General features: G+C 37.5%; 2 protein-coding genes across 3 annotated transcripts in view; one reads left to right on the top strand and one right to left on the bottom strand.

The window, feature by feature from the left end:
• paqr6 (progestin and adipoQ receptor family member VI) overlaps positions 1-7,038 on the top strand; it is a 39,310-nt gene extending 32,272 nt beyond the window's left edge. Inside the window, exon 8 of the mRNA XM_041792553.1 lies at positions 1,037-7,038. Coding sequence (XP_041648487.1) covers positions 1,037-1,320 — 284 coding nt within the window. The 3' untranslated portion in view covers positions 1,321-7,038. The remainder of the gene's footprint in view (positions 1-1,036) is intronic.
• A 5,254-nt stretch (positions 7,039-12,292) lies between these two features.
• The window catches only part of ntrk1 (neurotrophic tyrosine kinase, receptor, type 1), a 121,029-nt gene continuing 116,168 nt past the window's right edge, over positions 12,293-17,153 (bottom strand). For both annotated transcript variants that reach the window (XM_041792552.1, XM_041792551.1), the window contains exon 16: positions 12,293-13,960. In XM_041792552.1, coding sequence (XP_041648486.1) covers positions 13,775-13,960 — 186 coding nt within the window. In that variant the 3' untranslated portion in view covers positions 12,293-13,774. The remainder of the gene's footprint in view (positions 13,961-17,153) is intronic.

Here is a 17,153-nt window from a genome sequence, read left to right as displayed (position 1 = left end):
ATGCCTGGCCACGATCAGCTGATGGTCAGCTGATCCTAATTTTCGTCTCGCTCTTTCCCTTCACAGGACGGTCCATTGAAATATGACCTCTCACTAATCCCTGCCTACATTAATGCTGATGCACTATGAACTGAACTGGGAGAGCTTCGTCTCCTCCACCCCAGCCTCCTCTTTCATAGCTCAAGCTTGTTGCACCCTCATTTTCAGGCTCATGCTACTATGGATTATTCTTTTCTGAACTAATTGCATTATTTTCTATTTGCACAGTCTTAAATGTGTCTATCCATATGGGGGTTTTTAGCTATGGACTCCCTGGAAAGTCAAATTATGCTGCTTGACTAAACAAGGGAGCATCTTTTGAGCAGAGCCTTTTCTGCAGAGTAAAACTGTATATCAACTATTGCAATAAAATGGTAAAATGTATGGTGAGGGGTCCTGACTGAACTTCAGAAAATGAAAAGCCAGTCTAGGGGAGGACTAAATGGGTTATAAACTCTGGTTTTCAGTGGCACAATAAAGTTGCAGATCATCAGCATAAAAATAGAACGAAATAACATTTTTCAATGGAAAAGGGACTAAAATTATGACGAGATGAATAAAACAAAACATGTGAGGCATTCTTTTCAAAAGTGGAAAAGATTTGTGCTCAAATGCACCCTAGATCAGTATTTTTCAACTGGTGGGTCAGGACCCAAAAGTGGGTTGCATAGCTCTTTCCAGTGAGTCTCAAATGTGTGGCAGGAAAAAAATGGTGAATGTTTATATCCCATTTTTTTTTAGATAACAATGCTGATTCTCCTACGATTTTAAGGAAAATCCCTGTGAAATTGCTAAATTTCCGTGCTTTTGTCTGGGAAATGGAGTAAAATAAAATGGTGATGGGTCTTGATGCCCCATCAGTTGAGAACCACTCCCCTAGATCATCTCAGGAAGAGATTTGCAGGTAGGTTTTGGATGGATTGCGGATGGATTGTTTTTCTTTGTGCACTTCTGATCACCGTACATCCATTTTAAAACCAAGTGCATTCTCTTACAGGTCACAGCCACCAGCTCTTCCACATCAGCGCTGTGGTAGGGACCCACTTCCAGATGGAGGGAGTGATAGCAGACATGATGTCACGGAGGGCTTGGCTTGTGGCCCACGGAGCCATGCCTTCCTTCCTCGGGACCATTGGGGTGCTGGTGGTCAGTCTGGTCTTAAACCTGGGCATCATCGGCATCTTCAGCGCCCCACTGCTCTGGAAACCCTGCCACTCTAACTCCAGCCAGGCACACACGACGACAACGACGACGACAACGTGTGAGCCCAAAGAGCAGTGAGAGCGTGGCGCTTTTTTTCCTTCAATATGGCTGCTTCACTTTCCAAAGGAAAGGTTCAGGCTGTTCAGCAGCTCTGAGTAGTTGTTATTTAACATCTACAGTTTTATTATTCAGAGATAAAGATTTTATAACATGCTCAGTGTTCACTCAAAGGCTGACGACCCAGATGTTACATAAATCTCATGTGGGATTCTAAAAACATGTCTCCATTGTACAAATGTCTTTAATTTATTTCTTTGTTTTCTCAATGTGCAAAAAAAACAAAGCCTGGGTTGAAGGAAGCCTGCTGTTGGAACACAACTCATCCACAAAGTGCCTTTTTTATCAACTCTTTGTTTTCAGTGTTTACAGAAAATCACTACAAGTTAAAATCTCAAACTGGAACGTCTTAAATCACAGTTTGCAGGGATTATATTCACATTAATGATGCTTCCTTTTGCAGATACTAGGCCAGAACCTGTGTCACTTTATAAAGAAAATATTCTCTATAACTGGACTACATGTGGCATTGCAAATCAGTGCGCTGACTCTACTCTACATATTATAATGCAGATTGTGTTGCAGGCTTTTAAATATCCACCTATTGATTCCTCTCTGCACACACTGCGATTGATTTGCAGGCTTCTTTTTATCTGATTGCCTTCCTTATTATAAACCTCACAATCTGCCCTCAACAGGGGGAAAAATGTTACAGCGCTGCAGTGGTGATTAGAAGACAGGTACCATTTTTATAACAGTGAGTTACCACGGCAACCCTATAGTGGCCTCATGCCCCCTGAAGGTCTTGAGCAATTTTTATGTTCCGAGCAAATGGCACCATTTTGCTCTTGTTCTTTCTTCACTTATCATAAAGTCTTTTTCTTGACATTTATTTTATGTTCAATTGCACTTATAATCCCTTTCCCCTCTAAAATTGAGGTTTAAGCCTTTACATATAAGCAACAACATTAAATTTCTGACAGTTGTGTTTTATTACAAGTTTTGTTTGATTGAAGAAAGATACTAAGAAAAAATGTATATCAATGCATAATTTGATGTTATGCTGTTGCAGTATTTGAAGCCTGTACCTTTTAACAAACTAGAAACACTCCTTTTTATATTGTACTTTGTTGACTTAATGACCCATAATATTGATTCATACATTTAATGAATCATTTAATGAATCATGTTCTTGTGTATTTATAAAAATTTGCCATATTTATTGGTTGTTAAAGGTGCATAAACATAAATTAAGATAACTATGTCTGCTCATGTTTTGAAGATAAGAATATTAAAATCCATTTAAGCTCCTCTTATCATAAGGACTATAAATGAGTTTTTGAAATAAAAAAGGTTTGAACTAAACTACAATATCAATTGAATATTAATGGTTAATTTTTTTTCTTAAAACAGGTGAAAAAAAAGTGTCAGAATATATTTTATAGTCTTCTCACGTGAAAGTATGTGCATGCATTATAAATATTTATTACATTGATCGTAAATTATCTGATAAAACTATAATCTGCAGATTATGAGTCCAGTTTTAGAGAAAAAGGAGCCATACTTGTGATAGTTTAAGCCTCTTTAATTAGCCTTTTTTTCAATCTGTTATATATATCGTCGTTTAGACTCTATAGATTTGGGTTGAATGTAAAGTAACTGATCACTTTATTAGGTATACCTGTTCCGTTGTTATTAATGCAAATATTTACTTAACCAGTCACATGACAGCAACCATCGCATGCAGACATGCAGGCAAGGTCAAGATAATCTGCTGAAGTTCAAACTAAGCATGAGAATGGGGAGGATATATGATTGCTTGTTGGTGGTCTGTCAGACCTTCATGTTGTTTTTACTCTTTTCTGAACTCCTACCATTTGAATCTTGCAGTAGATATCAAGATTCTCTTTTCCAAGCCGTTCTCTATAAATCCTAAAGAGTGTTGTGCATGAAATTTCATGCAGATCAATTCAGGCACCTTATCCCCCTTTGTAAAGCTCAGTTTGTACTTCAGCAGATCAACATGCCCACATCCACATGCCTAAATGCATTGGCTGCTGCTGTGTGATTGGTTAATCAGATAGTTGCAATGATGAGGAGTTGGAACAGGTGAGTGTTATTTCCCTTCTAGTTGCTCAGGTTACATTTTTGAATAGACATGGTGATTCACATTGTTCTATATTTCTTTATCACTTTATTTCATATGAATAATGATGACTTTATTCATCGTACAACTTCCAAAATCAGAGTTAAGGTGCTGCACAGGCATACATTAAACAAAGACATGATAGAGATAGAGACAAAAAAGAAGATTTTCAGCAACCATTTTTGAAGACAAAACAAATGTACTGATTACTTTATAATGGAATAATAAGAAAATTATGACAGATTGTGATTGTCTCAAGATTTATTTCACTTGTTATAAGAAAACTACATATTATTGACTGATAACTTTTCAAAAATGATCAAGATTCATAAATTTAAGAGTTTAATAACATTTTCAAATAAGTAATAACAACGTTACAAAAAACTCAAATCTTACCAAGTTTATTTTTAGCCTGAAGCCTGTTGTATGCTTGACGCATCTGCAAGGTCAAACGTGACGTCAGATATAAAGACACGCCCCTTCGCGTGGGTCCTGTGCGGCCAACTTTCGTCTGGCTGTGTACATCCCCGAAATTTTTACAGACGCGGACGCGGCCAGATGTCAAAATGGCATTAAACATGCTACAGATGTGATTCTTGAAGACACTGCTCCCTAGCTTTTGGGAGACTATCAGTTTGTGGCGAAGAGGAAGCCGGTGCTAAGTATAAATGCACCAGACGTTTCCGCATCATGATTCCCACCTCAGTTTTTGTCCTTGCAGCCGTCCGCGCGGAAAGCATAACCGAGCCTTAACAGTATCTAAATTCTGCTGCAAAGGGGCTCTCCATCAAAACGCTAACAAAAGATGAGTTTTGTTGTGTGGGCTGTTCGCAAAGCATTCTGGGATTGCTTGAAGCATTAGATAGTAAGGCCACTTTTATCAGCTTTTCCCCCTCATTATGTGAAATTCATCCAAGCTATAAGAAAGGTGCTTTATTGTTTAATAAATGCACCTTATGGAGTATAGTTTTTACTAAACAGAGTAATTCAAAACAAGATGTAAGCACTGGAGGTGAGTTCAGCTGAGCGGTGCATCTCTACTGGACTCAGAAATGTCTAGTGGGACAACACTGTTAATAGCCAAGGGTCGAGGGTCGAGCAACAGAACGGCAGCTTCTTGTAGCAGTTTGGGCTTCATTATGTAGCAGTCTTCGACACGACATCCTGTGTTTCCTGTGAAGAAACTGAGGATTCTCTGGGCATTAAACACTGATAGAAATATTTCAGGTAATTTAAGTACATGTTTGAAATTAAATATAGCATAGGAGCAGTAATGTTGAAATAACATGAAATGTAAGTGGAAAAATTAGCATACTGTACATAAAGGCCAAATAAAGCTGTAATTGCTTAAACGAAGTATTTCTTACCACTACAAGCAATGTCGGCTTGTTTTTTCCTGTCTATCTTGAAATATGGGTCTTTTCCAGACATTTGAGGTAAATGCAGCTCATAGGAAGTGTATTTTTTCCCCTTGAGATCAGGCTGATCCACTTGGTAAAATTTGAGTTTTTGCAACATAGTGCTTTGTTCATAGAGCAGAAAAATGTTTGATCCATTATGATGTAAAGCAGAGGTTCCCAACCTTTTATCTTTAGGGCCCGATCTCCTTAGCTAAGTCAAATCAAAGATCCATTTTCATTATTTTATTGATAGAATCTCTAAATAATCGACCGATTTACTTAATAGGTTCTTACCTGAAGATCTATGTATAAACTATCTGTTATTACGATGGTGTATTTGGGCCACTTTAGAGAATAAAAAACAAAGAGGATCTGTTTATTTTTTAGAAAAAAAACACATCAAAATTTTCAAGTTTACAATGTTGTAAATTAACAAGAAATATCCTAATTTTTTACTTATCACTGAGACTGATCAATAAGGGGATATTTTTGATTTTAGCCCAGAATTTTGATACTGTCATTATCATCTGGACTTAGAGGACACATTTCTGTATAAACACTGTTTTCAGTTTGCACATTTACAGTGTAAGATTGTCACAAATGTAGCTTTATAAACTTGAGTTTATAATGTTAAAATTTATGACTTCTTAAACTTGGATATTATGATTTTTTTTCTTGCAAATGCATGACTGTAAACTCAAATTCTGAATTTGATTGCTTGTAAATATACAGCTTCATCAACTCAAAAGTTTACTTTTTTCAAAAATTTGCTTTTTTTTACCCTGAAAAATGAACAGATCCTCCTTATTTTTTATCTTTTACGGCAGGCATTGAACATTATATTCCTTAACCTTATTTTTCTTTTTTAAGTATGTGCACATCTTATTTTGAAAATGTCAGACCAGGCAGGACCCTACACCCCTCTTCCTTAGATCTCTGGTGACCCCCTAGGGGTGCCCAGACCCCAGGTTGGGAACCAGTGGTGTAAAGCAGATGTAGCACTCACTGTAGGCACAGATTTAGATCATTTCTGTTTTAACTTGACAAACACATGGAAGGCTCAAACTGAATAAAATAAGTTTAATAGCACTTACAAATGTACTGGTATTTAGTAACTCTTATTCTCACCAATGATAAAAGATATTTCTAAACACAACCCACAGGAGCACGCAGCTAACATTTTCACTCACACAAATGTCTTTTAGCGAGTCGATTTAATGTGAAATAAGAGGGAAAATGTACGTGATATGATGGGAGAGAGGAGTGTTGGATGTCGGAGTAGAAAAGTCAGACGCAGAGAGAAAGTATAGACACACAAAAGAGCACAAACACACACACACAGTCTTTGTATTAGAGCAGAGGAGTTTAAGATGTCTTCAAGGTTAGCGTGCAGAGTAGAGGAGTCACATCGTCTTTTATGTCGCTGATAAAACACAGCAGTATTTGTCCATGGTGTGTTTTCCACCTCGCTCTGTTTCTGAGCGTCGATCGATTTTTATTTTCTCCACTGTCATCATCTTTCAGCGTTCCTGCCTTTGACCCTGTTGATTCCTGGAATTGCATCATTACTGGATTCTGATGTTTTTCTGTGCCATCGAATCAGAGCAGCTCGGAGCTCATTTATTTCTCAGCTGCTGTTTTACACGTCATCTCACTCCTTCAGTGCCTGAACTGTTTCAGCAGCTCTGAGTCCCTGAGCGTCCAGGGCTTCACATCATATAGTCTGATAAATATTGTTTTTTTGAGTCACATTTTTTAAATTAAATATGACCAAATTTTCTATTCCAAGTTGCAAAAAAATCCCCAGACCGGACCACTGTTACTTTAAAGGCGTGTGAACCGTGCCATTTTTCTCTTGATGCAGGTTGTAATTTTCAGGAGTCTTGTGAAAACTTGTTTAAAAACTGTTTTGAAGGATGTTTTAAAAATGTGAAAAGAAAGAAAAGACGTGTTCAGGATGAATCATTCGATACAACAGTTTCTCAATGTCAAGAGTCAGAAACACAGGGTTTGTAAAGATAACTGGTGCCTTTTTTAAATGTTTTATACAACCTTTGTTTTGATACAATGCTCCAACCATGAACTACTCTTAAACATGTATAAATACTCATTTGTTCTTTGCTGTGTATAATTTTTAATTTACTACATTGTTCTACTAGGCTGGTGTAATAAATGAAACATTTTATAAATGTATCAAGCCTCATGGGAATCATTTCAAATGATGTGATTAAAACTTTTAAATAAGGTACTTTATTTAGCCTCCTAAACAGAGGTTGAAATGTACAAACAGGATCCTATGGATCTGTACTAATGGAGAAACGTCAGGGTGCAGGCTGCTGCCCATGAAGGACTGCCGTCTCAGCAGTTGGGGGTTCTTGGTCTTGCTCATCACTGCTTAGGAAGTGAACTGGTTACCAGACCAACTGCCAGACTTGGTCCAACTGGGACATCAACCAGTGACCCTCCAGTTTCCACAGAATGGGCCAGTGGTGCCCTAAACAGTGTCTCATGCACAGGGTCACTGGTCTTGATCCTACATTCCCTACTAATAGGGCTGGGGGAGAAAGCCTAACAAAAAATCTCAGATTTTCACAAACCAAACCCATCAAGTGACTTTAAGTGATTTTTTTTTTACCGCTTAAAAAAAGACTGAAAATGACAAAAAAAATTTCAACACATTTACTTTTATTTTCTCAGTAACACTGAGAGGCAGACCTCTATGGTGGGGCGTTTTGGTCTCATCTGTTGTAGACCTCTACAATGGGGTGATCTTGACCGTGGGGCAGGAAGTGACGCACTAACACTTTTTTTTGCCCTTTTGTTTGCCTTAGTTTGTGATGTGTCATTTTTAATTGTATCCCTGTCCCCCTTACCCTAACCCTCTTTGGGTTTTCCTTATTTAGTGATGTGTTAACATTCTCCTCCTGAGTAAATGTAAGATTTTTATTCATAACATTCTGCTGTTGTGAAAAATAGACACTGTAACCTCTGACAGCAAGTGGGTCTGCAACTGAATGCCCCGCCATCGAGGTCTACAGCCTCTTGATAACATTAAGTAGACAGAATTGTCTTTTTGATGTTAAAGTGTAACCAAACAGCACAGTTCAAGGGAAGGGGAGTCATGCAGTTACTGTATACAGACAAATTAAAGATGTGCTGCATGCTGACTGGCGACCATTCTAGGGTGTACCCACCTCTCGCCCAATGGCAGCAGGGATAGGCTCCAAAACCCCAAACGGTACAAGCAGTGTAGAAAATGGATGGATGGAAGTAAAAGACAAACTGTTTTCTTTACAGGGATCACCAGAACTCGCATGACATGAACATTTTTGACAGAAACTTTAACTTTTGGAATGTCTGCAGTGAAGTTTCAAACAAAATGTAAATTTTCCAAAAATTGGACTCAATTTATCGCCCAAGCCCCACACGTTAGTCACACAATCTTATGTTTAATAATCTGATTAGCTATTAACGCCATAACATAGTCAAAGACCGACAGATGACACCCCAAAGAGATGGCATTTATTCTAATAGAAGAGAACCAGTCATCAGTCTTTTCTCTTTAAAGATGAATTAATACTTTATATGGATATCAGAAATGCTGTTTTAAGCTGTAAGTCAATTATTTGCTGCAGATCTGTTGCATCAGACATGCATATAAACCAGAGGCAGAGCTGAAAGTTTTAAAAATCCTGGGATTAGCCTAAACTTAAGAGGATATGCTTCACCATCATCTGCTTATCAAGCAGTCAGTCATATTCAGTATTTTTAACTATTTTAAATTACAGATTAGGAGTAAATATACCAAAAAGTCTATATATTATTTGGACAAAAATTTGTGATTCTGATCTTGTTTAGTTATTTTTGTTTTTCTATCTTTTTGTGTTTTGTTTTGTTTTGTTGTGTTGCCATTGTCTGCTTTTATGGTGTAATTTGATCTTTCTTTGCATCTTTTTCTTATACAGTGCCTTTGAATGTAGAATGTATTTTTAAATTAAAAAATAATCCTTTAGAGCTAATATCCTTTTTCAGAGAATCTTGTGTATCATTTGTTCAGGTGATATTCAATTGATTAAAAAAAAGGAAAAATGAACTGGTTTCCATTTAAAAAAAAAAAAAAATCAATAGAATGAAAGTAACACAGATTTCATGAATCTGAAAAAAATGCAATATGTTGAAGATCAATAATTTTGACCTATCCCTTTTAAAAAGGGATAAAAACTGTCTGATGTCTACCTTTTAAAGCTGCATTACATTACATAAATATGGCGGGAATTTAGTGTAATTAACCTCATTGGGACTGTTCTTCTTCTTTTTTTTTTTTTTTAAAGGCATAAAAGGCAAAATGTGGGGCTCCATGTATAAAACTATTTCTGATGTTTGTTTAACAACATGCTTAAAGTATTTTTTTTTCATACTGCAGTGTTTAAGAGCTTAGAGGTAAAATATAGCTGAGATGTAAATAATTAAGACATAATTCTGATTCATCTGCACACATACTGAGCTTTAATTTTGATCAAACTTTTTTAAGCAATTTTTCTTCAAACCTAATCAAGAGCTTCTCTTTCACATAGGTGTGCATCAGTTTAAATTGCATCAAAATAGATATTGATTAACCAAAAAAATGTCCCTAACGAGGACCCATAGCCCAAACTTCGACATCCAAGTACCTCAAAAAGCCACAAAATGTCAGGCAGATTATAGACTGGCTGTTTGGTAAAATGACATGTAATCAATAAAATTATGATTTATGTCAGAAGAACAATTTTTGCACCAACTATGAGCATTCTTTCCCAAGTTTCACCTGCAGAGATGTTGAAATCTGTGTTATTTTTGCGACTAAAGCTCTGACTAAAACTGGGGGTCAACAGCCTTTTTTCCCAGACAAAAACTGGAGCAAGACGAGCTAAAAATAGCCTTTGATGACTAAAACGCTGACTAAAAGTAAGTGTAGATTTCTAAACTTACTAAAATGAGACTAGAATGAATTGACGTTTTCAGCAGAGATTCAAAAACCATGATATTTCTTCACTGTGGATAATTCTGTCAAAACACAGCATACCTGTTTTTTCTGCCTCTCAGGTGTAGATGGGACAGGGTGCCGAGAACACACTAACATGTTTGGATACCAGATTTAGGGTAGGGAATAAATGTTTGGACTTAAAGACAAAAATGCAAGGACCTTTAATCGACTAAAACTAGACTGAAACTATAAATGATAGAAAAGACTAAAATGTGACTAAAACTAAAATGCATTAGATCTAATAATTAGAATTAAAAATCATTGACAATATTAAAACTATCTGAAGTATTACAGTGTATAGTTTGAGTTCTGATGCTTATCTTAAAGATGATAAGTAAGTATAGTAGGATATGTGTGCAAATATATTTCAGATATAAGTATGTTGTGTAGTTTTTAGGCTAAAAGAGATGCTTCAAACTATATTGCTCACTGGTTGTGATTGCTTTTAAAACTGAGGGAAGTTCTCATACTGATCTCTGCCCAGGGCGTCCAGATTACTAAAACAAATAAATCATGTATGTAAATCATTATATGCAACTTACAGACCTGCCTACCTCCACATTCTGCATACTGCTAAGATGCAAAGCCTTATTAAAAGCAGGAAAGGCATATATATATATGGAAACATGGAAGAATACAAACATTAGACCGTACATGCACATTGAATTCAGACTGAGTTTGATAAGTGAGTTAGTGACCACTAGAGGGCAGAGCTGCACAATGAGAGTATATATTTTAGATCATGCAGCTCATTTGCTTCTCTTCTAATCAGCTTTTATTTTGAAGAAAAGATATTGGTTTGTTGCTATCTGGATTTCCAAAATGTGTCTGCAGAAAGCCCAGCTATTGGTTTGCAGCAGGGGAAGAAAACACTGAAAATTGTTCCGGATTTATGTGAGCACACAAGTGACAAAATGTGATTTTTTTTTTCCTATAGTGATTACTGTAAGACCACTTTCTGTATTTCTCTGTGACAGTGCTTTTGTTTCAGACAGCCTGGATATCAGAGCAACCTGCAAGTTAAAAGATAAGATACAGGGCAGAACTTGAAATTGAACAATGAGCTCGGGTAAACTAGTCTGTTCCCCCTAATGGGGCATTTTAGGTGCAGGATGGGATAAATAATTTGTTTAACATGCTTTTTCCTGGTGCATTTCTTCAGAATGAGCTTCTTAAAGATTTGCACTTGTGCTACGTGCACTTTGGCTCAATTGATAACACTATACTACTATACACAGAGCAAATTTCAGCCCAGCAGCCACTTCATTTTCTGGTGAGATTTTTATTCCTTTACTCTTATTAAACTTTTAACATTTAGTGCCAGCACCTCTTTTCCTTCATCCCTCTTCCTTACTGCCTCATGGGATGGATATTAAAGACTATAGAGTGGTTTATTATTAGCACAGACCAAAATGAATCAGCCAGTGCCATTACCATACAAGAAATAATTACCATAAGAGATCAATAAGCTGCATACGCGCATTAGGCTATACGATGAGGTGGAAGATTAAAAAGGAAAGTTTCCTGCAGCAGAGCTCTAATAGGGGTTCCATTTTAAAAACGGCCGGCTCTTATTATAGTCATATTCCATATCTAAGCAGGCTGGAGACTCGAGTGCTTATTATGAAAAAGGCTCATTCTGAAACCACAAATGGAGCCCTGAAGGATGGCAGAGACAAACACTACACAGTGTACTAATCCTATCTGGCCCTGAATCTGCTTGTAGACACTAGAAGAAACAATGAGGCAGACACGAGTCCTCCAAGTGTTTTCATCCCTCCCCCCGGTACACCAGAGGAGGTGGAGAGACAGAGAAAAGGGATGATAGCATTACTCACAATCCATTACCACTCCCTGGAGACGCTCTGCATACACAGAGAGGGAGGCAGGGAGGGTGGAGGCAAAGAGAGAGAGAAATCTGGTTTGGATGGTGTTTGTTTGCTGGAGGGGCCGGCTGTAAGCCAATATGAAACTTGATTATTCCTTTTCAATAACCGTCTCCCGAGCATCCCGTAGAGACGTCGCAGGTTGCTGATTAGTTCGTCAAAATAATAGAAGGCTCTTGAATAGCCTTGTTAAGATGCCTAACTTTAAGTACAGGCGGCGGCCTGAGTCATTGTTCGCTCTGAAGCTCACAGTAATGATGGATTGACTGATGCTGAGGGATGTTCCTGCTTTTTTTAATCAAGGCTGTTTATTTCTTAGGGGCAGACAATATACAAAGTGCTGGAGTAACAATACATGAACATATCATTTTTAGACATGAATTCAGAACTATGTACATTTCATATTTACAAGCCTAATGCCAAAAAAGCTGGAACAGAATAAAATGCGGACAAAAACAGAATATGAAGAGTGGCAAATCCTTTTCAACCTAAATTCAATTGAATACAGTTTAAATACATGGTACTTTCTAGCTATATTTATACTTTTTTTGAGTATGCACAATTTCTGAATTCGATGCCTGCAACATGTTCCAAGAAACCTGGGACAGGAGCATGTTTACCACTGTTACATCGCCTTTTTCTCGAAATTCCTTCCACCTGCACATTGAGCTTTCATCATATGTTGAACTATTTTCCCATGATGTCTTGCACAAAGCGGAGAACCTCATGCTATCCTTGAGCATTGCTGACTGAGCCTTCAGTGTTGCTCCTTTTACACCAAGTCATGGAACTATCACCTGCAACCATTAACCTACGCACCTGTGGAATGTTCCAGGTGTTTAAAGAGCAACTTTCTCAGTCTTTTCTTGTCCCTGCCCCAACTTTTTTGGAATATTTTGCTGGCATCAAATTCAAAATATGAGTGTACTTCCAAAAAACAAAAAAGTGTATTAGTTTGAACATTAAATGTGTCATCTTTGAGCTGTATTTAGGTAAAAAATGATCACTTTATTCTGGTTTAAATTCACATTTTACACACTGTCCCAGCTTTTATGGAATCAGAGTTAGGACATTTACAGGCATCAAGATGGTTTTGAAACTCTTTTTTCATGGTGGTGGTCTCTGTTTCAGCTCCATCTGTTGTTGGTTTCTCTCACGTTGACCCATCTGTCGCCCCTGAATCGCCCCGCTCAGGCGCCTCCCAACCATCTTGCCCCCTTACTGAGTTTCACAGTGGTGCTTCTTATATTGTGAAGGCAGCATGTTAAACATCGCTAATGTGTACAAAAAAAGACGCTCCTGAGTGTCACAGGCAGGCCACAGGTCGGACATTTCTTCTTTGGACGTATTTTTGATTCTTATTTGACAGCAAAACCAGACGGAATTACATGTAAACACACTTTCACTGTTAACATCTGACATTTGGTTTTGAAAAATACTCATATGATACACGCATCAGAAACAAACAGGCTTTCCAAGGTATGATTGTACAACTTTGATATCTTATATACATTCAGTAAAAGCCTTTAAATAACCTCCCATATCAAAACTTATCCAAAAACAGTGACTATACTGTACAAATGACTATCTGCTGTTCTCAGATCAGAAAAATGTTCCTCTATGACTCATGATATGAAGTTCCCTCCCTTGTTTTTATCTACTCATTCATAATTTCCTCTAAATACAAGTCTCAGCCGTAGACATCACCACACCTCCATTTACTTGATAGTCCATCACATTTCCAGCCATATAAAGTTATTCATGCATGTCCCTGTTTCAGGCTGACCTCCCTCCAGATAAACATTAAACACTTTGGTAAACATGTGACAGGTTTCCAGAAAGGGGCGGGGCTTGGGGACGAGTTGGGATGAGGCAAAACTGCAGCATTGATGTTGTGAGAGCAGCAAAAGGTAGACATACTTCACTAAGAGGAATCTGTTTGGATGCATAACCTCTGACTGGAAAGATGGAATAAAATAAATCAACCTCCCATCCCTCTGGACTCGGCGGTCTGTTCCAGTTAGCCCAGGATGTCGAGGTAAACCGGAGGGTTCTTGACCAGAGCGAGCAGGCGACTGTGGATGTCCTTGATGACCATCCTCTGCTGAGGCTCTCTCTGCCAGCAGCCCTGCATCAGCAGGTACACCTCTTTAGGACAGGTACGAGGCCGCTCCAGTTCTCGACCCTGCGTGATGCATTCAATGGCCTGTTGGGATGGGAAATAAAAAAATTTGGTAACAGTGTAGAAGTAGTATTGTTATGTATGGCCCTGTTCTCTCTCTCCACGGCCTCCCAGTATTCTTGTCAAGAATACTTGTGGTTAAATAAAAGAATCTAAAAACCTTGTACAGGAAATAATAATAACATAACAACATCCTGAACTCTTACACGGAATCCACACGTCCAAAAAACATAATACATTAATTTAAAAAATGAAAATTCATAAAAGAAAATTGGATGGGGATTATATAAGAGAAATTTACTTCACTTTACTTTCTATTAGTATGTTGAAAATAAAAAACCTTGGAGAGATTTGGATATCTACCGAGGGCTTCTTCTCTTACTTCTTGAATAAATGGCCCTCAAATGAAGGGGCACCAGATGTTGAAGAGAGAAAGATCACTCTTAAAACTAATATATATATATTTTTTCTTCAGACTCATATAATTCAGAAATCCATCTGACTGCGTTCATTTTTCCACGATAGAGCTGTAGCTCCTGCTCAAAAACGACCCTATATCTAAAAAATAATGGTGTCCTTCAAACATTATGATGAGGAGGGGTCAGCGACTGCATTAGTGCAAGGGTCAGCTTTTTGACAGATGCTGTAGAGGTCTAATTTTCAAATAAACTTAACAATACTTGAAGTAGAATTTTTGCATTCTTTTTTAATATTTCATGTCCCTCTACAGAGATCTGTCTGGATTAGCTATACTGCTAACCTCAGAAAGCCCATGGATTTGCCGACTGTTTTCAGGCAAATCCATCTTGAAAAGCTCCCATCAATAAAGTCTGTGCTGCACCAACACGGTTCGGACCAATCAGTGAGATTTAAGGAGAATGAGGCGGTAGCTATGGGCAGGGTTTAGTTAAACTGGCCATCTGCAATGGCCGCCTCAAGTGCAGTGATTAGCTCGGTGTAGCTACAACATAGCAGCTGTTTAATCAGAACTAGGGGCGTGTTATTTAAATGACAACTGTTTTCTGACACCGCATTTATCAACACCAGTTCATTCGTAAGCTGTGATTGGCCACCTTGATTAACACAGCAGTCTAACAAGTTTGTTTAAAAGTAATGCTACCCAACACTGCATGTGCCTCTTGTTTGACTGATAGCATAGTTAGATTTGTGCTGTTATTTAGGCTTTAGGAAAAAACAAATGATTAACAACAGTATGCACAAAACTGAATTGTCGATGAGGCACAAGAAAAATTTCAGTCATAAAAGAGGAGAACTTGTTTCACCTATATGTGTTCTTGGCTGCTATCCCACCTAAAACCACTGGCAGCTCACACTCCTGGTTCAGTCTCACTTGTTTTTGGGTTGATTTAATATCTCCTTCAATAGGGATTAAACCCTTTATAGCCTGGTGTATTATATTTGATACACACTTTTATGAGACCTGAACAACAGGATTAAGTAATTACTTTAAAAACTTTTGAACAAAATCAGAGCATGATAAAAAAAAAAAAAAAACGCCCTCCAGTGCATCATCAGCTGACAAAAACGACTAATCAAATGTGATACAAAAAAATAAAAAAGTATATGTGAAATTTTATAGCAATTTTTCCTTTTTTTTGATTTCGATGGAAAGTTAAACAAACATTTCAGTTCCAAAAAATGAGAATTATCTGGCTATTATTAGAGATATCCGGCTTTAAGGGGTTACAGAAAATGAGGTACCCTAAATACCACTATATACACTGGCGGACAATAAAGAGCACATCTGCACATCTGTCTACATCTGCCTCTGTCTCTTTACAACCCCATCACAGCTGTGACAGATGAGTCCAACATGAGTCTGGTTCTGCTCAAGGTTTCTGACTGGTAAAAAGAGGTTAATCTTTGCCACTGTGACTTTGTGGTGGACTATTTTTGGGTCCTCATAAAAAATATAACAAAGAGTACAGTCTAGACATGCCCTCTTTGTAAAGTGTCTTGAGAAAACACTGGTTATCATTCAAATTGAAGTGTGAATATTATGCCCTGATCAGAGCATTTATATGACCACGCTCAGGAAAGAGGAAAACTTGTCTTATCTAAATCTCATCTTGCATTCATCCTGTGCTGCTTTAGGTAAAAGATTTTCTGGCGTTACAGTGTTCAGGGTTTGTCATCTCTATCTCTAACATTTCTATCACCAGCACAATACAAATAAATCAGATTTTTTTTGTGCACTGAAAAGACACTTTTTTGTCTGTTATGCTAAATATTCAAGGACTTTGGAACAACTCTTAACAAAAGAATTGTCTAAACTCAAACTTTAAAGTCAATACTCACATTTTTTTCCTTTTCTTTAAAAATTGACTTTATATCATGAAAGGCTGAACATTTTTACTCTTTTGGAGGCCAGAAGTCTGAAATGAAGAAATTAAAGATGAGATTTTACTGCTCGTGTCTTGCTCTATAACAACCGCACTGACAAAGACTACATTTTTTTCCTTTCAATCCAGTATGTATGAACATTAAAGAGGGTAGGATTTAAATCTGTGCAATGCCAAGAAAAATTAGATTTTTCATTTTATTATACAAAAGAGGAAGTTATCGCCAACCATAAGGTTAAATTTCAGAAAAAATAGATAAATGTATATATTTAAGTGCCAAAAGCACATTAACTGATTGGAAAAACACACTTCTCTGCAGTTATGGCTATTAAATAATGAAACTGTGATTATGAGGATAAAACCACATGGTTCACAGTATTAAAGGTTGGGTATTCATGCAAAACAACTGTGCTGTTTATGCATGCTGTGCAAAAAAAAAAGTGCAAATTGAAATGGTGGCATCCATCACAGTACCACACTTGAAATCCCTGATCTCTTCAGAACGTGTATCACAAAGGGAGACTGCATGGCTAGGTACTATTTTTATACACCTGTGGCAAAAGGTCTGATTGAAACACCTCATTTCAATAATTAACAGGTGTGGCCAAATAATTTTGTCCATATAGTGTACAAATGAAAGACACCAGTGTAATGCTATAAAGTCAACATGTCTCACTGTGGAGGGTTCCCTTTAAAACTGCTACAACTGGCCCAATGGAAGGCTCCATCGGGTCAGTCCAGTGCTACGTGTTTGAACCACCAGAACCAGAACTAGAACCAGATTCAGAACAGATTGTGACCAAGTTTTTCTTAAAATTCTTGCATCCAAAGATGTACTTTCAGAATGAAGGCAT

This window comes from Cheilinus undulatus, linkage group 8 (genome assembly GCF_018320785.1).
Source record: "Cheilinus undulatus linkage group 8, ASM1832078v1, whole genome shotgun sequence".
Taxonomy (NCBI): domain Eukaryota; kingdom Metazoa; phylum Chordata; class Actinopteri; order Labriformes; family Labridae; genus Cheilinus; species Cheilinus undulatus.
This window is presented reverse-complemented; position numbering and strand designations above follow the sequence as displayed.